The sequence below is a fragment of the Tauraco erythrolophus genome, chromosome 13 (genome assembly GCF_009769465.1).
Source record: "Tauraco erythrolophus isolate bTauEry1 chromosome 13, bTauEry1.pri, whole genome shotgun sequence".
In the NCBI taxonomy this organism is placed as follows: domain Eukaryota; kingdom Metazoa; phylum Chordata; class Aves; order Musophagiformes; family Musophagidae; genus Tauraco; species Tauraco erythrolophus.
In genome coordinates, this window is record NC_141477.1 from 2,873,726 (window position 1) to 2,900,233 (window position 26,508).

The 26,508-nt window shown below is 45.1% G+C and overlaps 1 protein-coding gene and 1 long non-coding RNA gene across 2 annotated transcripts; one reads left to right on the plus strand and one right to left on the minus strand.

The window, feature by feature from the left end:
* The first annotated feature begins 204 nt into the window (after positions 1 to 204).
* LOC147527905 (uncharacterized) lies at positions 205 to 6,299 on the plus strand. The gene is made up of 5 exons (XR_015222513.1): positions 205 to 1,632; positions 3,377 to 3,454; positions 3,565 to 3,696; positions 4,653 to 4,721; positions 6,266 to 6,299. It is a non-coding gene; the product is annotated as an uncharacterized LOC147527905 (long non-coding RNA).
* Positions 6,300 to 8,253: 1,954 nt separating this feature from the next.
* POF1B (POF1B actin binding protein) lies at positions 8,254 to 25,933 on the minus strand. The gene is made up of 14 exons (XM_086619856.1): positions 25,505 to 25,933; positions 20,303 to 20,341; positions 19,792 to 19,893; positions 17,763 to 17,969; positions 16,374 to 16,504; positions 15,286 to 15,313; positions 14,226 to 14,300; positions 11,644 to 11,736; positions 10,494 to 10,607; positions 10,169 to 10,321; positions 9,943 to 10,053; positions 9,108 to 9,236; positions 8,771 to 8,844; positions 8,254 to 8,440 (listed from the first exon to the last, which is right to left on the minus strand). Exons 1-14 carry the CDS (start codon positions 25,931 to 25,933, stop codon positions 8,266 to 8,268), a joined length of 1,860 nt encoding a protein of 619 aa, XP_086475982.1. The 3' UTR covers positions 8,254 to 8,265.
* Positions 25,934 to 26,508: the final 575 nt, after the last annotated feature.

The window sequence follows — 26,508 nt, forward strand, 5'->3', positions numbered from 1 at the left end:
GCAAAATGAAATACTAAAAATACTGCTTTCTTAATTTCCCTCTCTTTTAGAATACTTGAATTATGACATCAGTAATAGAGTAAAAACTTTCAGAAGAGAGTGCGATACTAAGTGAACTCTTCATCAAGGATTTCCGACGGGCTTTTAGCCACTCAACTCGTAGGTTTTGTGCTAAAAACCAGAAACGATGCAGACATGAACCAATTCATCCGTTTTTTGTTCATGCTACTTTTTTTTTGTATGCCCAGCAATCAGAGGAGGCCGTAGCATTCAAAAAATCTTAGAAAATACTTGTGTATTGTTGACCATTTTAATGCTTTATTCCTGAATGTTACACTGAATATACAGACTGAAGGAGTTTCTTCGTAGCAGACTGAAGATGATCGTTCTGACCCTGTGACAAAGCACACGTCTGTGCTGCCTCATTTTCCCCCTTACAGATGGACGGAAGGATCAGGTATGTGAGTATTTTCAAACATTTTCTGCAGCCAACTTTGTAGAAAGACTTAATCCCACATTGCCCAAGAGTCCGTCACCGTGAACCATGTACCGTGGGGTACAGAGCAGGACGTGGGGGCTAGGAATGGCAGAAATTAACCTTCTGGAGAGGGAGCATTTTGGACAGCAGTATGAAGTCTGGACATAATGCTTTTAAGCATGGCATTGAGATCATGTTTTGATACCTTTTATTACTCATACTTGGTATTTACTGGTGAACTCTATTACATTTACGTTTTACAATGTACGTTTGAGGATAACAGTAGTGTTTTTTCCAAGGAGTACAGTGAAAGGCTTTGACCTTTACATAACTGACAGTTTAAAATTACATCCGTGGGTTAATTCTTTGTGGTGGACAGTTGTTCAGCAGGAGCTGATTGTCATTTAGTTCCGAGTTGGTGAGTGGTATCTGCTGTTCTAAGAGTGTGGAACACAGTGAGGCATCACTTTCATTACCTAGATTTTCCATTGCATCTAGTTTTTTCCTGCATCCCGTGAAGGGCACTAAAGTTCTTTTAACGTATTTAATGATAGCAGGAAGTATACGATGGATGCTGGGTAAAAGTTTAATTCATTTACAGCTTCGTCATTATATTATAGAATGTTGAATTTGGGAACTTCGTATTACTGAAGTTGAAATTCACGTTGAGGTTTAACAGTCTGTAAGTCCACCTAATGAGATTTCTTTTTAATTAGGGAAAAAAATGTCACACCTTTTGGAACATGTTTTTCAAGACATGAGGGAGGAAGTAGTGGTTGGAAAAGCTACAAATGCAGTTGGTTGTTATCAACTAAGGTACAAATATGGGAGAATATGTAGGACTTGAAGCAGGTGCAGACTAGCACAGCCCTCATAGTGTGAGCCCTGCTTTTTGTGGTGGCTGGGGGGAGAAACTGAGTTGTAAAACTTAAACTTGGCAGGATGGTTACAGGTTACAGCCTTGTCCAGTATGAGGTCTCAAGGTGAGTTACCACTTTTCTTTGGTGACTTCCTGCATTAGTGTTTTGAAAGTTTCTTTCTTTATATTAATTGTTTTTCTCTTCTTCTCTCAGCAGTGTATGGACAATGAAACCCAGCTAAGGACTGTGGAAACAAGGTCTGTCAGAGAGCCTTGAGACTTAACCCACACGGTGGTAAGGTTCATGGGCTACTGCCCCTATGTTGTTAAATTTCACACAAATTTATGTTTAAAAACATAAGTTTGTCAGACTTCTTGCTTGGGCAGTGGTCTTTCAGTTCAGTAGCTTGTGATACCCCTGGGATAGTGTGTGCTTCTACTCGGCCCTTTGCCGGTTCCGTCCAGTGCTGCTCAGATGTTTGTGACTGAGACTGGACTTAACATGTCCTTCTGTAGCTGAAATTCCCACCAGTGCTTCTGCTCCTTCTTCCAGAATTGTTGACTTTGTTTTTAGCTGCGATGTCGAAGCTTCTTGTAACTAGCTGGATGTTAGTTGTGCTGTGATGTGTGGAAAGAGGAAGGAATCAACAAGAAAGGGCCTGGGCAATGTGGGGCTGTGGAAGAAAGGACGTACAAGTTGGGGTTAGGGAAGGGAAAATAAAGGAATGTGCCTGGTAGACAAAGAGAAACCTGAGAGGAAGTGGTATGATAACAGTGCTCTTATTTTGTATGTGTTGTTGGAGTAATTTAGGATCTTTTTATGTATATCTTAAGTAGATGTATATATCTAGATACAGATATATATAGACTCAGGTAGAACCTCCCCCCCCAACTGTGCATCCCCGGTAATTGACATTCGGTATTAAAGCAAGCGGTTGGTTGGTACACTTGAAATAAGATTTTAATAGGAAGTGGCATTTTAAATCTTCCGAAATGTAAGAATAAAATTTCACCTGAATCCTCAGCCGTGTGAGGCACAGCTCCCAGATTCTTTTCAATGCACTTTCCCAGTAATTATTTAAGAGGATTTGTGATGCTGTTTTATTGTTAACCATGGGGGTGTCATGATTTCAAAAATGCACCATGTCACATCGCAGTAAAATTCTTGTGTCTCAGTACTTCCACAGATCCCTGCTCTGTGTAGTCTGCGCTCCTGAGCTGGCAGCAAACCGCCTTCTGTTGCCCAAACCGGTGAAGCCTTTAGGATGGGATGAAGTGCTCTCCAGGCAGGTCCTGCTTGTTTGTTTTCAAAGCTGATGAGTTCCTATGTGGCGGTAGGAAGCAAGTGAAGGAGAGACACTACCACCACCTGTAAGCCTCCTGAGTCTTTTGACTTCAGTGTTGAACGATAGAAGTTGGTGGTATCAGATTTTATTACTTGTCCTGAAAACTCTGAACGCTGTCTCCCATGGTTGTTGTGAAGTGGCATGATCTCTGCAGTTTTAAAGGCACTCTTCAGTAGACATGATCTTTTTTCATGCACACCTGCTTTGCTCAGCGCAGTTTACGTACGTCTTGTCTTCTGCTGCGTTTTCAGTAAGGGCTTTGAAGCTGTTGTGTTGAGCACAGCCTCTGCTTGCCACATCGTTCCAAGTCTGTCCCCACAGCGACACTAACAGGGTGGATCACCTTTCCCAATGTTTGTGGTAGGCTGCCACTCCACAGTACCGGAGTAGGGAACGGTGCCGTGTGCCGTAAAGCTGTTGGCTACCTGGGAAGACAGCGCTGAGCTGTTCTCGGCCGTGTTTGCGTTTCTCCCCTGCCTGCCCCTGGGTGCTGTGCCTGATGTACTGTGAGATCTTGGTTGCTTGAGCAAGCAGCGAGTTGCACAAACACAGGGAAGGGTGACTCTGGCATGTCAGATCTGTTCGTTGCATTTTTTTATTTGAATGACAGGCTAAAAACTCCCGAAAAGCCGGGAGCAATTAAAAGTGATTCATGTCTTGATCATCATCTGTAATTTTTTTTTTTTTTTTTAGGTTTCAAATGACCACAATTAAAGGTAATGAGAGAGAGAAAATAAGCAAGAACACCAGCAGAGTACTCTCAAGGTACAGGTAAGGAAGTTACCTTCATGTAGCATTCAAAGTCTGTGTCAGCTGGTCAGACAATGCTACTGGTGTCAGTAACTTTTGAACCAGGGCTCTGTTTGCCTTTTGTTTTACAGCTGAGCCAGGAAAAGTGTTCCACATTGCATACCGAGTTGTTTGGAAAGTCAATGATAGAAACCAGAAGACAGTTTTCTTCTACTCTTCAGTGTAAGAACAAGAAACTGCACGCTATCAAATCTGTTCAGGCGGTGAGCGTTTATTTAATAATACTGTTGGTAATGACAGTCTTAATAGGGCAGTGAGTATATTGTTGTAAATACGTGAAGTAAACACCGTCTTTGATTTTTTCTAATTTGTCCCTGAAAAAATGTAGCAGTCAGTGAAAAATTGTCTCATGTATACTGTTTGTAATTAGGGTGGTAAGTAGCATTTACAGCGATGGGTAAATGAGCAAAATGTGTTTCTGTAAACTCCAGCAGAAATAGTTCAGTAAATCCGTTTTGGTTTGACAGAAAAGAGGCAATAGCTGAGACTACAGCAGATAACAGGTACTTTTGTAATGCAAAATACTGTGTTTGCTTTTAAAATCCATCTGGTTTGAAAACAAAACCAGCCCCAAATGGCCATTGTGCTTCATCTACTGCTTTAACTGAGGTTTTTGACAAGTATCTATTGCTACGTGTTATCTGTGAGTAAAATGTGGTGTGTTAGGCCAGTAGCATTTGGTAAATGTAATAAATTTAGTAGTAAATGTGGTGTTAGGCACTGTAGCATTTACAGTGTACGAAGGGTTAAAATACTCTACCAAGCCTTACAGAAGCTGATCCGTGCTCCACAACACAGTGATGACATCTGGCTGTCCTAATTAGCCAGCCGGGCTTTTTTACATCGTATATGGGTTACCCATCAATTCGGGTATGGGGACCGATCCCGGTGTTTCAGATCTGTCACAATGCCAGCCCTGGCTGCGGACCAGCTCATTTGCCTAATCATGGCCTTTGCCCTGCAGTTACACCACCACACCCAACAGCCCACCCATGTGCTTCTGCCCTTGAAGGGTGTGGGCTGTTACGTGGGCTTAAGTCATAACCCAGTTGAAGAAGCACCAGTTAGTGCTGGGGATGGCGTGGTTAGTAATAGACTATTACTGGTGAAATGCGTGCACAGCATGGCTGTTGGTAATTCACATTTCTGCTGTTCACAGCTGCTTCTGGGCCGTCTGTGTAACACTTCCAGTGAGTCCAGCCCGCCTGAGATCACGGCAGAGGCCATGGTAAGTCAGCAAATTCCTCTGTGGCTCCTCCAGTGGGGATGACTGCACAGGAACAGTGTGATGGCATTGGACAAATGCGCTGTGCTTCCTCTTAGCTTTTATTGGTTAGGGCACCACAGGTGAAAATCATTAGATGACAGCAGAACTAGAATAATTTATTGGGCTAGAATGCACTTGGACACTATTCTGTGATATTGGTATGTTAACTCTGCGTGGATCTGTACCTTACATCTGACTGCTGTACAGAAATGGGGTTATTTTAGAATCTAATAAATGGATTTCAGTGGGGCAAGGCACTTGTCATCCAAATGAGGATATTTAATTTTTAGCTAATTAAAACTTCTTTATCATAGAGCAAGGCTAAACCGATTGTTGTTTGATGGTGCACACTTACTTGGCTTCCAAAACTGCAGGCCAGGCTTGGGCTGGACATACTCAAAGAGCAGAGCCAGGAGCAGGCTTTACCCTTGGCTCTTTCTCCCAGTTACGAAAAGGACAAGGTAATTTGCCATCCCACCATTAACTGAGTGGAGGACTGGCACCAGTAACACAGAAAGGGACCCAAGACTGTTCCTTCACTTGTAAAGATTCCTTCAGAGGAACAAGTTATCTAAAAAACTGCAGTATCACACCCCTAAAACAACCCCCTCCAGCCTATCAGTCAGACACACACAAGATGTTTCTAGGACAGACAGGATTCAGAAAGTCACACTCAGGTTTATTTCATAGTTAAACATACCCTACAGTGTTCTTTCACCATTAAACATTGTCCATCATATATATTATTTGTAAATAGAAATACATGTCTGCAGAGATAAAGCAAAGCAAGAACCCCAGGAGAACAAGCTAGCACCTTTTGATTGCATAGTTTAGAATTTAATTCTATGTACTGTGTTGCTTTGACAACTACTTAATGATTAATAAATCATTTTAGAGAATTTCTGTGGCCCAGCAAGGAGCAAAACTCGGAAATAGAAGGTTGGTCTGATAATGAAATTTAGTCTGAGAGCTATTTTCATACTAAGTTTTTCTATATAAAAATATACTATTTTCTTGAAATTTTCAAGCAAGCACAGGAAACAAATACTTATGGCTGGTTTGGGGCTTATAAACATTCAGCTGAAAATGCATCAACTCTGAGATCAATAGCATTCTTTAAAATTAGCATTTGCCCAGTCATTTCACTGAATGGGGCAGCTCCAGTGTTCCCCAGTTCAGTAGTTAAGTTTGAGGAGTTGTACAGCTGGAGTAAGTTAAACAATTTTCCTGTGGTGTGTTTTAGCTCCTCACACATAGGCAGATACAAGGTAAGCATTTTTCATTGAGGTATTTTTGAAGTTCCCCATGAAGGTTGTTCCTGGGGTTTGCTTCATCTAGCAGTAGATAAAACAATCTGTGGATCTGTACTGGAACCAGCCCTTCAGTACACACGGGACTTAAAATTTGTGTCACTGTCACGTCTCAGCAGGAGTAGACAGGACAGAAGAATGTGGCCAATAGTACAGAGAGGAAAAGGTTTCAGACTCCTTCCTTTTGTCTCCTAGATTGCTTCAGGTCTGGCGGAAGAACAGAAGTTAGAAAACCAAAGTCCACGAAAGCCTGGCACAGCGCTCTTCGGAGCAAAAGGTAAGCGCATGGAAAAGCACAAGTAGCGTTTGTGCACAGGTGTTAGTGGCAGATGATGGGCACAGGTAAACGAGTTCTTTATGGTGAGGATGAGAGTGTTTTCCATCATCTCCGTGTCCTTGATGTGCTCCCCAGCCTTTCCCACTATCAGACTGACCCTTTTTCTGATGCAAAGTAGCAGAAAGTGAAGCAGTTTTAGTTGTCGGTAACTCCTTTGAGCAGCGCTCATGGCTTCGGGGTTTCTTTCACTCCTGAAAGACACGAGCAGCTTGTTAGATGATAATACAGAAACTTATTTCTGTCTATAAACCCGAACGGCCTGGCACATAAAGCATGAACTTATTTATTTTCTTTAACAGCCTGACTTGTGAAGTGTCTCAGGTGGCGGGTGAGCCTTTCCTCCTAACGAGCACTCAGCATGCCAGTGCTCAGAGCAGCCCGTACTGGTGAGGCCAAAGCTGCACCATTAAGCTGTGAAGGGTTTGTTCAGGTGTCAGAAGTCCATGATTGATAAAAAACAAGGACAACAGCTTTTTATGTACTTTGGAAAAAAACAAGAACAGGAAGTTATCAGATACCTACATAGTAGTATTACAAAATTTCGACCCTAAAAGCTTTCTGTACTATAACTAGGATCAACGTTACAAAGAATTAGTTTCATATGAGTATCTTAAAGGACTGAGCAGAACTAATCACTGCTTGGAAGACAGTACTGTGTACAGGATAGTTACCCTCAGTGTAAACCCCCCACTGTACAGACACGTTCAATAATGAATGCAGATGCAAACATCTGTCTGGCAGCACAAGAACACAGAAAAAGTGCTCGTGAAGCTTCGAGTCAAGGTGAACTGGCACTGCTCCAACAGGATTTATCAGGTTTATCTTGCAGCAAAGTAATTTTGTTTCAGCTGAAACTTGCACTAGTGATTGACAGAGAGCTTGGGAAACTTAAAATACAAACAGTTCTCATTTAGTTAATGATACTTATCTCTGCAAAGGGAGAGTACACTCATCTTTTCCAGTTTTTATAATGGAAAATATGACTGACTTTTCAAGTAAGCTAGGAGGGAGGGGCTTTGGCTTTATTTTTGTAATTTCTTTATTACTGTTTAATTCCTTGATGTTTCACTGGGTTGCAATCACTGGGATGCGTTTTAGAAATCAGTAGTAAGACTGCTGTTTGCCAGTGACCTCTGCCTTTTATTTTCTTAATCGAACTCCAGGTAACATACCCTTTTAGAGCATGCCAGATGTTTTGCCCTTCCTCTACTCAGGCTGCTCACACAATTGTCCTTTCCTGGGTCGTATGCCCCCACAAAGCTGCTCTGTTAACACTTTTTTCTGCCGCTTTGCCGTACTCTGTTTGGAGACGACTTCTTCAGCTCCCACTGTTGAGAACATGTGGTTGGGAGCTGGCCCTTTCTCGAGCCTTCACCTTCTAATCGGACTGGGCAACATTTCCCTTGTGCCCTCTGCCATAAATAGCTTCTGCAGTCCTATTTTCTCGTTTTGTTTCGAATCGCTCCTTGAAAAGCCACCACTGTGAGGGCAGCTGGATGAGTCGCTGCCCTGTCTCACTGTCAGTCTCAGGGATGTGGTGCTTCATGTGTCCTAGTGACACTCTGGAGTCAGTAATACTCATGACTCCGGAGGCATCCTGCCCACACTCCTTCCCCTGAGAGCACAGCACGGAAGGAGCTCCTACTAACGCCCCGTCTTCTGTTGAAGGTAATTATGTGTCAGAGAAAACAAGGAAAGGTTATTTTGATTTTACTCCACCCACCAATTGCTGCCTTTTTGCAACAGACAGTACAGTTCCTTGACATTAATCAGTCATCCCTTTGCTTTTTGCAGCCAAGTCCAATTAACACTATGGCTTTCTCTCAGATGCCAGTTTTGACCAATACTTTCTTTGAAGTTAAAGTGAATATTTAGGAATTCCAGAGACTGAACAGTCAGTCTCTGGGTGCAAACTTACATGTTTCCATATCTCTCCAGTCCTCTCAATTACAATAGTTTGTGACTTATTGACAGGTGATGTAACCTTGTAGTCGTCAGACAGTAGACCCAGGATAGGATACTGATTCCTGTACCTGTATTGGAAAGAGGAGTTGCAAACCTGTAAGCTGAAATCTGCACACCTTGGCCAAATCACTAACTCGGAGCTTGCCACCTCATCCTTCCCGTCATTAATGCCCAAAGATTTTCACCAGTGACTAAAAAGCTGATACAGTCACTTAAAGGTCAGTTTAACGTGCTGGCCACCCCTCCCACTGCTGTTACGGTGCTGATGTTGCACCCTCCCCGATCATGAGCGTTCCCCTTTCAGGTGAACAGGCAAGTCTGACAATGTTTTCAGGAGGCAAAAATTTGGTTGACAGGGGCTGTACAATGGAAAACCAAAAGGTGAGTAACTACATTACTTCTTGGTGATGATAGCTGTTACACCAGGGGACTGACTGCCTGATGATTTCTCATGCTTCAATCGGAAGAGGTCCTGAGAAAACCAAAGGTAAACATTCAAATGAAATAATGTTTTCTGAAGTATGAGTTCACTAAAGTCACAACAAAACATTTGCAGAAATTCCTCTCAAAGAGCAGTCCAGGAAAGTCTGCTACTGCATTCAGTTAAAAAGCATTCTAACCCTGATAGCTGCACCAGGAGAGTACTAGTGACTTCCTAGTACGTTTCCACCTCCACAGTAAGTGGAGGCTGAAATATAAAAATTCTTAGCAGAGAATTGAGTTGTATTGTTTTACCTCTTGCTGTTGTTTAATTAAAGCATCTTTCTCCTCCAGCATCGATGTCAGTTCGTGCAGCCTTATTTGCAAGTCACTGTTGCTGCCGTCTCTCCTTGATATATCTTGCTGGAATTGGCATAACTGAGACTGTAAAACATACGTTGAGGAACCGTGAGGTGTTTGGTGCTGCTTGCAGGCCGCCTTTCCGTACGTATCTAGGACCTCAGATGTCCTAGATTAATTATTTTCACTAAATTATGAACAGTAACACTCGAAGTAGTGCAATTTAAAATCCACTATGGACATACACAGAACCTGATGATTTCCAAGTAAGAACGCTGAGCTGCACAGTGAATTCAGGAAGTGCAAACTGATACTGGTGGAATTCAGTCGGATTTGAAAGGTTTATAACTCAATAAAGTTAATACATCACTGAACAAGCTGGACTGGCTTCCAGGGTGGTGCAATACTACTGCAGTGCTGTAAATGAGAGACATTTCCTCTACAGAGTTTTGGCTGGGGCACTGCTATTTTCTGTTGGGTGTCTTTTGGCTATTTCTTGCTTTAGCAGGACACGCAAAATAACCCTTTTGGAAAGACTGCTCATCTGATTAATCCCTAATTGCTACATCTAAAGAATGGTATTTTTTTAAATTCATATTTTTAAATTTCATGTTCCACCATAAGGGTTTCTGTACCCTCATTAATGTCTGTGTATGAAGTAACTGCAGAACCAAGAGAGATCTAAAAAGTGTATATGGTAGATCTTTCCTGTTCCTTAATTTAAAAAAGCAGCTGTTTCCCTGTAGTCGCACAAGGTGAGGAATACACTCATGCCAAGTTAATCACTTACCCTCAGACTGCGGATCTCACGGTCTTTATCCTCTCTCAGGTTATTGATCATCTCTATGTAGCGGCTAGAGAGTTCATCTGTGGTGGTCTGCAGCGTTGTGTTAGAGCAGGTCTGCAGAAAATCAAGTAGGTTTTTATTCTAAAGAGAGTTTTCATCATTAATCTTCATACATTATTGCATCTGTATCTGTGAAGAACAGCTACTGAACACAGAACGAGCCTGTTACCTGCAGTCTAAGGTTCTGGATCTCTTGCTCCAAGGTGCGCTTGCCGTACTCCAGCTCCTTCAGCTGGCAATCCTTTTCTCCCTCACTGAGCCGCAGAGAGAGGAGCTGCTCTTCCAGAGAGCGGCATTTTGCAGTACTGTCTCTGAGCCCTTGCTGGAAAGCACAGAGGTGGAATGAGTGCACGGTGTTCCTTAGGGAAGGAACGGGGTCACACACATACACAAATGTCCACCATGCAGCAGCTACCCAGAATATGCCAAAGTCAGGACACTGGCTAGTTTTTGGCTGGCTGTAATTGCACTGAAAAATACGGGTTTAGATTTACCTGCTGCTGACGATTATTCTCTCTCAGAGAAGTCAACATAGCTTCATATTCTTTCACTTGAGAATCTTTAAAAGCCAAATCCTTCTTAAGTAAGACACTGTCAGTTTCTAACTTCTGTAAGACAAAAGTGTTCACAGTCAATAGCTGCAGTTTTTCAGTAAACTTCTCCCATATTCAAAGAAAGAGCAACATAATGAGTAATTAAATAAGTGACATTTTGCAACTGAGAAAATACTCCATTTTCTTGAACCTATGATTTTTGAACTACAGTAGCACATAGTTAGTTGCCCATCACTGTAGTATCTGTGGCTTCGTGCTGTGTGGTAAGCACTGGAATCCTGGATGCTGCTCTTTCAGTCTGCCCCAGAAAGTATTATTCATAGTTATTAAACGGATACCAACAAAAAAAAAACAACAAACTGAGACCACTTCACTGCACAGACTCCTGTTCTATGTTAAAGACAGTTAAAACTCCCTCTCCTCTCCCTAAACTTTGTCTTTCACAAAAGAATGCTGGGAAGTTTCCAGTGGATCTTGGGCTGGTGTGGGAAATGTTTCTGCTTTGCTAACAGCATTTATCTACTGTCTGTATCGGTCGCTGAGAGCTCCAGCTTCCAAACTGGGCTACCTGTACCCTGGAGAACCACAGGAGTTGTTAAGAGCCACCAGCTGACAACAGCTTTCCTGTGAAGTGGGAAGTACAACTCCGTCAGGAATGGATGGAACTGAGGTCTCCTGATTCCTGGAACAGTGCTATAAAACAGGCACTTGCTGTACGTGCCTTGTCCATGGTAAAAGCAAACACAGTTCCTGACGTGTGCACCAATGTGTGTGTATATATATATATAAATATACATATGCATTGCATATACCAGTTCAGAGCTTTAAATCTCATTTCACTCAGCATTTTCTTGCTTTGAAAGTATTTGGTTTTTTTAGGCTTCGGCAAATTGAACACTTGAAAACCACTGCTAGAAAGAAATCCACCCCCAGCCACTGTACGAGTCTTGCAAGTCCATCAATAAACCAGCCATTTCCGTTAAAGCAACTAAAGCCTGGACTTCACAACTGAAATTCCATCATAACGGACCTCCTGCTGACGGCTAAAAACAAGTGGCTGAGGCCACGGGAAGTGATCCGTGTCGCTTACCCCCAGGTCATCCTGCAAATGGCAGAGCTCTTCACGTAGATTTTTGAACGTGGAAAGCACAAGTCTCAAAGATTTATCTGATGTCACTCTCATCTAGGAGGAGAAAAAAGGAAAACGTTTATTTCTGCTTAATTAGTGTGCTTTGTTTACAACATGCTTGACAACAGGTAGAACAGAAAATGCTGCGCAGCTGAAGATACTTTTAGAATTACTGCACGTCGTTCTTGGAAGTGCCCGCAGTTTCTACAGGGAAACACATTTTCATGTGCTTTGTGCTGCAAATGGCACAGTGTTTTAATTACTGTGCACCAGTAAAGGGGCAAATAAACGTCTGTGTCAATACAGCACAATCATTTTTTCAGAGCTTTGTGACTTCGGCTGTTTTAAAAAAGAACTACCCTGCCTGAGAAGCCACAGAGGAATGAGTCCTCACCTTTGAGATCTGGCAAAGCATGCTTCCAGCCCAAGGGCAAGAGAATTTAATTAAAATTTTTAAAAATTTAAATAAAAAAGAAAAGCCATACAAGCAACTCCTCCCTTTAAAAGGAAAAAGATCCCAAAGATTAAAGGAGTCAGGTGGCTGCAGAAGGAAGGCAGTAGTGCCCAACAGCCTTGCACTGTTCTGGTTTTCCTTTTAGTGCGTGATAACAGTTGTGTGTTGATTCATGTTCACTCACAAATTGTTGCATTTCATGATACGTTCCTAATACTTGAAAGAAGAAGAAAAACGTGAAAGAACACACAGAATAATTCCTTAAGTTTTGACTCATCTGGAACAGCTGAATGTTCTATGCAAAAGATGTAATTTTTACTATCTGGACAAAAATTAAATCCTCCTGTCTTGTTTCTCTTCCTCCGATACTTTCTCTTAAAAGTTATTTGTTGAAATGGAAATTTGTTGATTATTCCAATTGAAGAAAGCTATCAAGATCTCCATCAATATGATGGATTAACCCTTGTTATGTTTTTTTATCCCCACTGGTGCTATTACATTACTGAGTCTTCAAAAATAACATTTCCAGTGTAACTCACCCATTTGTTTGTTTGGTTGGTAATTAAAGGGGAATTTCAGTTTTGACTTACAGTTTTGTTGGTTTTATTGTGAAATACACTATGAGAGTAGTTTAAAAGAAGGAATTAAGTCAAAATAGTTGAATTTCGACTATAAAACTGTACGTAGATCCCCACTCAGCAATACTTGGTGCCAGAGGCTGCTAAATTCCGTAGGTGCCGCGTAATTCTACAGCGACATTTTCCGTGCTCTTCGACTTTAGCCTGTGGGCACCCACAGTGTCCTCATGGAGCAGTCTGACAGCTCAGATCCTTCATCAGATGGACAACAAACCCCAGACCTGTCCGGGAGACCCGAGGGCTCTGCAGTCCGGGAGCACACGTTGTATGGACGCTGACAAAGTCTGGCTCCCCAAAAGACATTTCAGCTGCATTTTTTTTTAAGCCTAGGTGTGAGAATGTCAAACCAGCTGGACTTAGGAAAACAGGAAATACATGTTCCAGCTCTTTCACGCAGAGGTGCACTGACCCAGCTTCCTGGGACAGCGTTCTAACACGAGGGCATGAAATATTTTGGTGTCAGTGCCCATCTCCATTGTAAAAGAATCAGAGTAATTCAGGTTGGAAGGGACTTGGGCGTCCCTGTGTCCAGCCCTCCTGCTTCAAGCAGGATCAGCTGTGAAGTCAGACCAGGCTGCTATCCACAAATGTATTTTTTACCAGGAAGTGACTCTAAGCTGCAGCTCCTGGGTATGATCATCTTACCCCACCTCAGGAGACCAGGTCTAGACACACCTGCCGAGCAGTGCTGGTGGTTTTGGATCCTGTTCTAATTACACGTGTCACATGGTTCACCGTTCTGGAGCCAGCAGTGAGATTCGTGCTGCAGCACTGTTTGTAATGGTTTATCAAAGGCAACGGCCAATTCCAGTCCGTTGTCTCCAAGGGGCTTGATAAAGAGCTCAGGTGTTTTTTCTAAAAAACACACTGCAGGGTATTACAGTGCTGGGAAGCAACAAAATGAACCTGTTATCAGAAGCTCACGTTTGAGTCTGATTGCCTTCGCAGCCAGACCCGCGTGGCTGGTGACAGAGGAGGCAGGTTGGGATGGCTGGGTAGCTAAAGGACAGGATCAGAGGAAACACAAAAGCCTTTACAGATGGAACCAAACCAGAAATGGTTGTTTTGGTACCGAATGTCATAAGCATGCCCCAGAACGTAGTGCTACGTTAGGGGATTAACCAGAGTATTTGTAAAAGGTGAGACCTTGGTTAGAAGCATTCTGTGTGGTTGGCAGTTGATCTCCAAGTCAACGTTGAGTAAAGAACCTACTGTTTGCCTTTGGCTTTTAAAGTGTTGATACACAACACAGAGACCAAAGATCTGTGTTCTGTAACTGGTCAAAAGCTAAGATGGCTTCCAGTGAACTGCAAGGAAGCACCAGTAAAGCCCAGTTTAAAATACACAAGTATGTGTGGAACCAGCTGCCAATTTACTACAATTACTACAATTTGCTACAAACTTTGATTTACTACAGACTTCCACACACCACCTCCAGCCCACGCACATACCTGGAGGAGATACCGAATCTGCTGCTTTGTCACCTCAGACAGTCCTTTAGGAATTAAATCTTCAATATCTTCGGTCTAAGCAAAGAAGAGAGGAAAGGGGAGACGTCTTGATTTAAGAATTTTGCCTGGTTGATCATAATGTGGTTTCTTCAGTAATTACATGGGTCTGCTATGAAAAACAAGTTTAGTCCAAGGCAAATAAGAATGAAAATAGATCAAAGTGTACCCAAAAAATTTCCAAAGTCTTATATATGTGCAGCATATAAAAACTGAGATGAAGTGATACACGAAGCATATATTCAAATTGAGTTTAACATTTACTTTAAAAGCAGTATTCAAAACAATCCTCTCCCAAGAAAAGAGCAGCTGACGCTAAAACAGAACCGCCGGCAGCTCCCGACATGAGCAAATCTCCTGTTTCTGAACAAAGAACAGACTGTCAGCAAACTGAAGGTGACCAGTGTGTCACCGGAGGTGCTGCCAGTGATGAAGTGGCACTGCTTCACGTGATTTAATCCTAGACAAGTATTTCTGCCACATACACAATGTCTTTAAAAGTAACGGAGGTGCTGCTGATTCTGTCACGGCCCCATTCACAGAAGAGCTTTCTGTGGCCGTGGGAAGTCTGTCCTGACAGCTTACACTCCTCTCATTTCTGTGAGGCACTGTTCCTCACCTCTCCCAGTGCCTGGCAGCACGTGTTGCTGAACAGCAGCTTTACTGGCAAGAGAGTGAAAGATCCTTTGCAAAAAAACACAAAGGATTGTAGTGAAAATACATGTAGCTGTGTAAGTTTGTTTCACAATGAAACCACTATTGGCACAACAGGAAAGACTCCAAATTTGACTCTCATACTGGAATAATGCAAATCATAAAGTTTGTTTTCAGTATGATCACATTTGCAAATACATGCCCAGCAGTAGGTTTCAGGCTCCAAACAAGCAGGAATCACGTTATGGAAGACCAGCACCCTCCATTTAAACTGCCTTGGCTTAATTTGCTGGAAGATCCACACCGCTGTTACTAACACCACATGCCACAGAGCACGCCGGAGGCTTACCTGACACGTAAATTCAACGTCATAGTTCCTGTGAAACACAAAATCCAAGGCAGCAGTTAACAGAAAGCTTCTTGAAAACTGTTAAGAATCCACACCCACATTCACAAGTCTAAAAAGGTTAAAATGTGGAGCAAGGAAAGTTCTTTATCAGACTAAGAGCTGTTACCTCCCTTTTAAGGTGCCAGGCAACACGAGCTGTTAAGCATGACTCCATGGAGAAAAATCTGAGGAGATGGGAATGCTAACAGCAGCCCAGCTGACACAAGCTCGCTATCTCTGTTTCTCGGGGCAGTTATCCCAGTTATGTTGGTTAACCCAATTACAATAATTGGCTGGGTAATGGCTCACCCAGAACTACGCTGCAACACACTGACGTGCCTGAAGTGTTCACTTGGCAGCATCAGGTTCTTTGTGATGCTCAAATTCCACTTCCCCCCTGCTGTGGGATCGCTGTTCGTGTTGCAGCGAACTGGGAAAGCACCAAACGAGACTGAGGGTGAGCAGGGAAGAAGGAAGCAGCGGTGCCGGCGAGGGACGGGGAGAACACTGTGAGCTCGGGTTCCTGGCTGCTGGGATTCTGCGTTCCTTGTCAAAGACAGTCTGTGGGGCTCTGCAGAACACGTGCTGGGCGTTAAGTTGCACGTAACCACCAAGCTTTATGCCTTATGGTGGCTGTCTTTTAGTCCATGGTATAACCTAACTCCATGACGGAGCAAAGGAAATGGCAGTTTAGATATCTGGGTTGTTTCTTCAGGACATAACAGTAGAATTGTGTCATGAAATGTATGTCAAAGCACACTGCAAGTGTACTGGTTTGCTCTGTGTGCAAACAGGTGTGGGATACGGAATTCTTATTGTATGTTAGTCTAAACACTTTGAAAAAGGATAAAATTAAATCAATTTACTTGGCTTACAGCACTGTACGTCTTCATTTACTCAGCAAATTAGATTAATGTGGACAATAAGTCAATTCTAGTTGTCAGGAAAAAAACTAAGCAAACCAACTTGCAAACAGTACTGTCCTCTCAACTGTGCGGTGCTGGGATTTCTGGAATACCGAAACGACGGAACAGAGGCAACGCCAGTACCTTCCTCCTATCTTTTCCACGTGCTGTAGCAAACAGCTGTACAAGTCGTTGGTCTTGCGGTTCAGCTCGGCAAGGAGCTCCCCGAAGTAGCGGCAGTCGAGCTGGTCGCTGTTCTCCGGAGAGCCGTTCACCTGGCAGAAAGTGTGCAAGAAGGTGACAGTGGAGTTCCCTTCCTCGGGATGAGAGCTGAACACGAAAGTGCTACCAGTGTGATCAGTTTGGGGCTGTTTGATCTGCCATTTGTTTACACTGTTCTTTTCCTTGGTATTGAGTCTTCCATGTCTTTCAGGTTTTCGGGAAACGAGACAGAAATAAATGACTGTCTTTACAACAAGTAATACGCAAAGTAGCATCTTCTATAGCAACGTCATCGTCACTACACTAACATGGAACGCATTGAGAATCAGGAAATCTCATTAGCATGCATGCTGCCATAGCTTCAGTGGGTAAAACACCCGTGGGCAGCACCCACACAAAACGAGCCAGGTGCAAGATTCCCCACTGCAGAAACAGTGTTTGTATTTCCATGTTTCTGTACGTGAACAGTGGTTCAGGCAGCAGCCCGGACGGAGCTGCTTTATGGCAGCATCTGGCCATGGGAGGTCCCACGCGGGGGTCACCACGTACACTTGTCTTGCCACCGGTACCCGGCACAGGTGCCCAGGAGGGACTGCTGCACAACAGCAACAACAGCGCGCACGCACAGCGAGCCTCCCGCCGCCCGCCGGGATTGCAAGCTGGTGTACAACGAAGGGCGAAGGAGGCTACTTGTGTGCTCCCAGTGCATCCGTCCAATACTTCTACATCCAATTGAAATACACTTAGAGCCCTTCCTGATCAGGTTAGGCAGAAAGCCATGCTGAACTGGTGCTTGCCCAGTGTACAACATAATGTACCTTTTCTCCACAACTCGGGGCACAGGCCTTACATTACTCAGCCTTTGTTGCACCGAGACTGACGGATGAAACCTGACTCAATCCATGGGTAACGCTCCCAGACAAAGAAAAATAAAAAGCCAAACCAGTTAGACTTGACACATTTAAATGACAACAGAATGACGATCAGTCAGTACAATTAAGCACAGGTCTAGCCAACAAGAAACAGGATACAACACCTAAAATAGTTCTTTTTTCTTTTCTTCCCCCTTTCCTTAACAGCACGTGACAAAGTCTTGGACAACGTCTGCAGTCACAGCATACAAAGAAGCTACCTACAACCGACACACAAACTGCTGCTTACTTACAACAGGTGTGTGGTGCTTAATGACCCTCCTGTGATTTTGAACAAAAACTGGTGAGATTGAGGATTACCAATTATGTGTAAAGTTCTGTACTCTGCACACGAAGCAAAACCACACTGCAACAGTAAAACATTCAGCAAAATTCTCACCGGTTCGCAGGTTTGGACTGTTACCCGCCTCACTGTACTTCCTCTGCTGTCATCGCTCACAGAGACTGGAATTATTTCACAGGGGCTGCTGGTCTGTGTCTGCTGGCACTGGTGAGTGACTTGGGACTGCTCTGAGTGCTGGCAGGGCTGGACAACGTGGCACTGATCGGCTTGCTGGGGAATCTGGGAGAATTGGTACTGCTTCTCCTAGAAACAAGAATGGATTTTTTTGAGGTGCTGAACACACCTTAATGAGATGGAAGTTGAATATGAACACATAAATGAATAAAGATGTGGGTTTGCATGTAAAGACTACGACAGGTTCGGGTATTTTAATAATCCTAATAAACCTGCTTTTTTCCCAACTGACCATGAGTTTGCCTTACACTTCCACACGTCGAGGTTGTAATTCACCAAGTCCTCGAATTTTAGTAGCTGAAAATGAAAAGCTCAGCAGAGTCAAGTTCCCCGAGTTGTGCGTTTCAGTACGGTGTTACTCTTGGCATACTCGGGCAACAGGGACATCCAGCATTTAATGCAAAACACACGCAAATCCTGTTTCATTAAGTGTTTCAGAAATAAGAAAGAGCTCCAGTTGAACCGAGTTTTCATTATTTCAGTTAGGAAAAAATCTAGTACAGGACATGGCTCAAGACATCCTCCTCTAGAAATGCTTTCAGCAATTCCAGATTCAGAGCGCACGATATATATGGGACACCTGTCTTGTTTGTATAATCACGGGAAGTGCTATTTACAAACACATCCACCAAAACAATAAACTAGAAACTAGTAAAGTTCCAGGCAAAACACTGAAAGTTACCAATTTTAGCAAGTTTGTTCCTCTAGATCATGGCTGTTAAAGTTTACTTCAAAACTATGTGTTTTGTAGAAGCATGCAACTGCACATCCTAGGCTTGGGGTGATTTTGACTTGAAATTCACAACGCAGTTACATTTAACAGGTTGAGCTAACATCTAATTCTGCACCAAAATCAGAACTCGGAGTCTCCAGTCGCACAAGAGGAGTGGAGTGAGGCCCCAGCACTGATACCGCACACATCTGAGGAGGCTTTACATCAGGTTGGGAATGGGCCCCACACCCACGTGCGGTCATTGCACACTGGGTGCACTCTTCCAACACATATTCATTTTACCCGAGAGAAATCTAGCTTGTGTGGTCCGAGGCCACAGCGCAGGGTGTGATATGTGTTAGGAGACTGGGAAATTTTCTTCAAAACCAGGCTCCTGATTTGACCTAAGCCTACGTTTACTCTGGGTAACAAGAATGAGAAGTAGAAATACAGTTTGCAGGACTAGACTCCACACTGTTATTCTGTGGGTTCATCATTACCTCAAGTTTTTTCCCTTTCCGCCCTAGGGTATGGGTATCACACCTAACTTACCTATCTAAAATCCAGAATGGAACGAAAGCTTAAGTCAAATCAAACAAACAAAACACCCAAACAGATAAGATTAATCACTTGGAAATTGTCTTCATTTCAAAATTCTTCCTGTTGAAAATAACAGTATTTCAGAGCAATAAAAGAGGAACTATTTTTGCTACTGACAAAACACCAATCTGAACATGAAATTTCAGACAGTTCTACCAAGTAGATTTTTTCAACAATTAGTAAAAAACAAAAAAAAAATTGAAGCTACAACTGGTCTTTTCAATTCATTTCATGTAAAAGTTTATATTGGTTATTCTGTTGTGGAGCTACTGCAAGAAACTAATTCTCAGTCACTGTTCACATAAAGACCAACAGTGCCAGAGATACCACAGCAGTTTTCATTATTAGTCTGAAATAATAAATTCTTAGCAAAAATACAGCAAACCTTCCAAATTCTGCTCTCCTTACATACAGAAATTGTTTCATTTACTTTAAGAATGTGCCCTATAATTCAACATGGCAATTCTTACGTTAGCAGCAGTTCCCAACAACAACAAAAAAAACCCAACTTGGGAACGTTACTCTTCAGGTACCATCTCAGTTTTCTTTTGCAATAGATAATTTAAACAACCAACTTACTTGGTGGGGATTTAATAGCTCATATTTTCTTATTGTCTTTTCATAGATGACATTGTTTCCAGGACAGAAACTTCCCCCTCTGAGAAACGGGGATAATGGCTCCTGGAAAACATTTTAATAAAAACATTCATAAATGTTGTCCAACAGCAAATTCAGAATTAGCGCAATTTTGACTAAAAGATGATGTGGGATTTTTGTCATTTGAAGACACACCCACTTGGAGATAGTTCTTTATGAGTGTGTGTCCATTTGGAAACAGTGACTGCCTCCATCCAGGCAGTGTTTGAAAGGAACACGGTGGAAGTTGATCTGTGCCGAGGCCCCGCGGGACATCCCTGCGAGAGGCGGGACGCCTGACGGGCCGTTCTGTGATAATTTCACATCCCAGCAATTTCTCTGGCCATCAGAGGCTCGGCCCGTGTGATTCCAAACCATCCGATCCCATCTCGGCATGCCCTGAGGGAGGCAGCTGAGCGCTTTACCAAGTACTCCAGCACTAAAGTTTTCCTACCTGGTCAGGATTCTCGATAATAATCCTTCGAACAGTGCCCTGCAGGGAAGAAAATAAGTAAAGATTCAGTGACCACAGCACTTCAGTCACCAAACCCTTTTGTGCTCAGAGCTCAGGCTTCCGTGGACTCCCAAATTAATCTGAATATGGCCATCAGCTATCAACATGGAGATCCACTGGCCGAGATCACCCAGCAGTGTTTTAAAGCCCGGCCCTTTCCACCCCACAGGAAACAACCCAGGCACAGCTGGCAGCACCCAACCCGCTACTGCCAGTTGGAAGCGTTTGGTTCTTCTCAGTCTCCTCTTTGCAGGTCTGAGGGAATTAGCCCTTATTTTCTGTAAGTGCCAACAGAACAGGATACAACCAAAGCTGACGTGCTGGACTGAGTCTCCAAGGACCATGTGTCCCTGTTCCACAGACACTTTTACTCCCGGCCTTTCATGTCACAGCCCCCCGGCGCACACGCACGTGCACCTGAAACACTTTTTGCTTCGCCAAGGGAAGAACATTTGTGTTTTGCTTGGATACGGAGGCGAAGGGGGCAGAGGAAGCACCAGCAAAACACGGCAGGTCGCTCACCAACACACCGAGCGCTGAAAATTGTCTCAAACACGGGCACAATAATTGACACCTCAGAAAAAAAGGTGCCCGCACGGAACATTTGCTTGTTCTTGAATCAAAACCGAAAAACGCCTTTTTAAGCTACAGAAATCCACAAGTGGCAGCAGTTTTGTTCACTTTCAAATAGATCCTTTCACTTTTTTCCCAGCACTGTTTAGAAGCAATTGCAGACACTGTCTTCCATTCCGTGGAAGTCTCCACGCCCAGTTCTTTATCTAAGTAAGCGAAATTCCTGCTGAATCTACTCTAAGGACTGAGTTTGTTGGTTCACAGTGTACTATTTGTTCCTCCTCACAGTACAAACTTCAGATTTTCCTAATAAATAATTTCTTCCCTTAACCCATGGGTAGCACTTGGGAACTTTACATGGCTGCAGCTCATTCTTGGAGACGTTCTCAGCTGGGTAAGAGCAGCTCTGAAGTAGGTCAGATTTCCAGCTGTGAACTGTTGCGTAAGTTTAGGAAGCCTGAAGCGGTTTTCCAGATCTCCCAAGAGTGAATCATAACAGCACCAGGAAAGAGAAATCAAAGTAGAAAACAAACTCTTTTAGAGGTTATCACACTAATTAAGAAGACTCAAAATTGCAACTGCTGCAGAACAATCAGAAAAGCTGCTTACTCCCTCTCCCACGCGCCGTGGAAGGTCTCTCAGGGAAGAGACCTTCCTTGAGGACCTTCCTCAAGGAAAGACCTTCCTTGAGGAAGGTCTCTCAGGGAAGGGATCCCACCGCCACCACCAGACCCTCTCTGTGTCGGGGTGTAACGCCGACAAGAGACAGGATGGAGGTCTGGAACACACAGCCCAATTCCTGAAATGCATGCCCACTGGTGTCTCCTCCTCACCAGTGTCGCAGCAGGCGCAGCCCGACTCCCAGTCCCTGCTCTGGGCCAGGCGAGGCAGCTCCCAGCTCGGCACTGAGCTGTGCGCCCCCGGCTCTGCCCGCCCGGAGCGCTCCGGCGCCACGACAATACCAGTGCCATGGAGGAGCAGCAACTGCTCTTTTTCAGAGTTGACCACCGTTGCACGGCACAGGAAAACGAGACGGGCCTTGTGCTTGGAATTAAAAGACACATTTTCAGTTTACCGAGAAGTTGGACAAACCTGCTTGAAGTAAATCGTGCTGCCACAGGGCTGAGGAATATGCAACTCACGCTGTCTAGTTCAGCCAGGATAACGTGGAAAATTATTTTATCCAGTTACCTATGTGTTCTCAGAGAAATACATCCAGAACTGAGAAGACCAGAGCATTTTAAGTTGAAATGCGCTTTTTCGATATTCAAAAGGACGGTCTAATCATTTGTAGATCATTATACAGAACCTAAAAATGTCTTGCTCGGATAAAATTACTCTTATTTTTAAGATACCCAAAGTCTTTCATTTCCCCAGAACTTTGAGGCAGATCCGTTTCCCTCGCTCCTTTACCCACACGGATTTGCCTGCCCTTCCTCCCGCACCGGCCAAGCAGGCTGGACTCACACAGGGAAGAGAGGAGCCAGAAACCCTGTGGCTCTGTGCCAGCCCCAACTACCCACCCGCAGCTCCCTGCTCTGCACAATGCCATCTCCAGGGCCGCTGGAGCTGTGCCCTCGGCAGCACGTGTGCCAAAGGAGGCACAGTGAGATGGAAGGTGACCTCGGGCTACTGCCATTTTTCCATCTTTCCCAAGGGGCTATTTGGCATCATTCCCAAACAGCTCAGGCTACTCGGGAGTCTGCTACAGTGCTTTGGAAATGCAAACGTTTTGTAACTGGGAGAAGGAAGGGGTGAGCCCAGTGCTGCTGTGGGTTTCAGTGGCATGACTGGGTTTGGGATTTGCAACGACATAATGAGTAGTTCTGGGTCTACATTTATGCTAACGCTTTCATAATGATTTCTGCTGGTCTTCAAGGTTTTTAAAAATTATTTTTAAATTTTAAAATAAGCATTTGATAGATTTATCCAGCTATCGCGTGCAAATTTTATGCAAAAACAATCAGGACACTAACTTTTATTTTAACACATTTCCCTTAGCTTCAGACAAACCAACAATGGAGGTAAGAATTTCACCTGTGTCACAAAACCTTTTATCCATAACATACTGCCTTGGTAATTACAAGCAAATAAGTTGTCTAAACGGGGTTTATGAGTTCCAAACGGCAGGCTGCCTTTGAGGGCTGTTTCGAACAACACAGACCAATCTTACAAGCTGGTTAATATTACACCATTGCCACAACAGGCGGTGAGAGCCCTTAGTGCTCCACAGAACCCAACCCAGGCACAGAAAGATCTTACTCACAAAATTCCTCCCGTGGACAGACAACTCCTACATGGGCTTTCAGATTTTGCCCTCTGCACTGACAGCAGACATCCTATGTGTGCCATTTCAGATATTAGTTTTTCCATGACCACAGCGCAAGGGTTTGTATGCATAAGCCATCCTGGAAGAGCCAATATTCTTCACTTAGATCAAGCAGGCAAGAGTACAATTTGCCATGAATTATTCCAGATGAAGCTTGCCATGGCTGGGAGTAACATCTGGCTTCTACATCAGGGATAAAACCAAGTTAGACCAAAAAAGTAAAGAAAACTGAGTCCCGAACCACAAAAACCACATTCGTGTGGACTATATGCACACACGAATTTCAAATTTTCCCTCCCTCTAGCTTATTAAAAACGTCCATAAACACAACAGAACACCCCAACCATGTGACTCAATAATACGACAGCGTATCAACAGTGACGCAGACGTTCGTTATCATCGATCTACAAAAGGTCTGCAGGAGTGAATTAAACACTGCTCGAAGACAGCCCTTTGCCTGATCAACAGTAAGAAACTCGAACGCCAGCTCTAGGCTGCCATGAACTGAAAGTTCTGGTGTGAAGTTAAACCAGTTAGTTTAAAACAAGTTAGTTGTCGTGACATCATTCGGTTTATGCAGCTAGACGTCATCTGCTCAAAGGGCAACTGAACCGACTCTTTGGAAACTCCCTACGCTCTTCCCAGCACTTCTTTCCGCCAACTCCCATTCAGCACCAAGTATGCAACTTCTGTCTACTCCCAGCTGACTTCCTGGTCACTGTTTTCTTCTTTAATAACTTCCCAATAATCTTTATTAAGCACCTTCCCTCTTCATTAAAACTGCAACCCACACAAAGCCCGATTGGAACTACACCCTCTTTTGTCTTTAAAGTTTAATCCAGCGAAACACTTCAGCAAGAAATTATTTTTCATCAGCATGACTTAATGGATTCGGTGACTAAAACAGATGTTGAAAATTAAACATACTTTGTAGAGCAGAGACAGCATTTGAGCCTATAATCAAATTGTTTGTGTGCTTATCTGAGCAGAGGCAGCCGGAGACTGCAGTATTTATTCTAATGAATATTTAATTAATTGAACGTAATTCAGACTATCATCTAGCCGAGTTGAGCAGATCACTTATCTGGGAGGTGAGAGATCAGTGTTCAGGCTCCGGCCCCGCATCTTGCAAAAGAGGGATGAACAGCCTGGACACAGCAGGAACGTGTCCCTCACACCCAAGGCACCCAAAACTACTGGCGCAGCAGCTCAGTGCCCGGAATTTGCAGAATCCACCCTGCAGCCCTCCAACCACGCAAGTACGGCCCGTAAAGGACATCCGACTTCATACTGGTCTTAATCTCTACTCTTTTTCACAGTTAATTATTTTTATACCACAGGAAAGAAAACTACTTCAGAGTTTAACTTGAAACAAATAAACATTCCCATATGGAGCGTCCCAATCCTGCTTGATACCGACAGTCTGAAGTATAAAAAAGGTGGTTTAAGAATAAATTCTGTTCTCCTTTTCTGTTTTACAGCCTAAGCTGTTCTTAGGTCACTGGTTTCCAGTTCTAAGGTTCAGCTAAGACACCAATCGCTGGATTTCCGCAGTCCCGGGACAAAACGGGCTAAAACACTGCAGCAGAACACGGTATTTACAAGTTCAAGTTTTTTTTAAAAAAAGGCAAATTGGAGTTGATAAACAAGAAACAAGCATAGGATTGACTAATCCATTCAAAATCAAACTAAAAGAAGAAATTTAAAGGGCAATTCCAGGAGACCGCTCCCGCGGGCCCGCCCGCCCCGCCGCCCCCCAAGCGCGGTCCGGACGTGACCTGTTCCGCGCCGGGGTGGTCGCGGGAGCCCAGCGCGGCCCGCCCCGCCATGGCGCCCCGGCCGCTGAGACGGAAGAACCGTGGGTTTTTAGTTTTTTTTTTTCCCCAAGACGGGTGTTTTATGGACGGGCCGAGCGTGTCTAAAGGCCGCCAGCCGCACGGACCGGTGTCTCCGCTCGCTCTGAGGTAAAACGAGTTTTTCAAAGGAGAACGCGCGGGGGCGGGCGGCGGGAATCCCGCCCCGACCCTCCCTCCCTCCCGCCGGGCAGGACCGACGGGCGACCCACCGCCTCCCCGCCGGGCACAAGGGCGTCTGGCTCGGGGCCCGGCGCCGCCTTCGCGCCCGGGGCGGCCTTTGGCGGCGGCGCCGCCTCAGCCCGGGGGCGAACCGAGCACCGCGCGGCGGCCGGGCCGGGAGGCGAGCGGCGCCCCGGGAGGGCGACAAGGGCAGGAGCCCCGTACCTGCTGCAGCGGGTCGCAGCCGGAGAGGCCGTGCTGGTAGCCGTGCGAGCACTCCAGCGGCGAGGCCGCCCGGGAGGAGCAGGACGTGCTCACCCGCCGGCAGCCCGGGCCGTAGGTGCGCACCCGGTCGTACGCCACGCCGCTTTCCTGCTGCTGCTGCGGAGCGGGCTCGAAGCACGGCAGGGGCCGCGGCGGCTCCGGGCAGGGCGGCGGCTCGCGGCACGGCGGGGGCCGTGGCGGCGGCGGCGGCTCCGGGCAGGGTGGCGGCTCCCGGCAGGGCAGCGGCTCCGGGCAGGGCAGGGGCCGGCGGGCGGCGGGGAGCGTGCTGTAGTGCTGCTGGCGCCGGTAGTAGTGGTGCTGGTGCTGCTGCTGCTGCTGGAGCTGCGGGGGCAGCGCGACGGGCTGCAGCTGCTGCTGCCCCCCGTACATCCCGGCCCCGCTCGGGGCCCGCCGGCTCCGGGGCAGCGGGGCGGCAAATGCAGAAGGCAGCCGGGGCAGGGCGGCGATTAGTACCCGCGGGAGCGCCGCGCCTAGGGCAGGGCACACCTGCGGCTGGCGGGGCCCGCGGCCGCCGCCCCCGCTGCGGGCAGGCGGCCAGCCCGGAGCGCACCGCCGCTACCGGCGCGGCCGCCGTCCCGCGATCCCGTCGGCGGGTCGCGGCAGACGTGGCGGCTTCGCTTTGCAGCAGATTCGCCTTCCTTCGGCTCCTGCGGTGGCCAAGGGCTTCTCCTGCTGGCGCGTACCGCCCTCGGTGCCAGGCTCCTGCTGCAGCACCGTAGGGAAACCTCGCTAATAGCAAAAGGAGAGAAGAACAAACCGTCATGCTGTTTAATAAAGCCCTTTGTTATTCATCTATTTACAGCGTGTGTAGAGGGAGCGTAAATACATAGTTACCTGCTACTCAATTAAATGACTCAAATACTTTTTGCAGGTTATGAACTTTCCTACAGAGCATGTCGCGTCTGCAGGAGCCATCACCTTCTCCCTCGTGCAGCAAACTGCCT

What these genes read in the sequence shown, in the direction of transcription:
- POF1B (XM_086619856.1), bottom strand. Translation starts at nt 25,933, where the DNA reads ATGTACGGGGGGCAGCAGCAGCTGCAGCCCGTCGCGCTGCCCCCGCAG. An exon ending in TTATCGAGAATCCTGACCAG is followed by an intron (nt 19,894 to 20,302) that starts GTAGGAAAACTT and finishes AATGTTTTCCAG; the next exon opens with GAGCCATTATCCCCGTTTCT. An exon ending in AGCTATTAAATCCCCACCAA is followed by an intron (nt 17,970 to 19,791) that starts GTAAGTTGGTTG and finishes TCTTGTTTCTAG; the next exon opens with GAGAAGCAGTACCAATTCTC.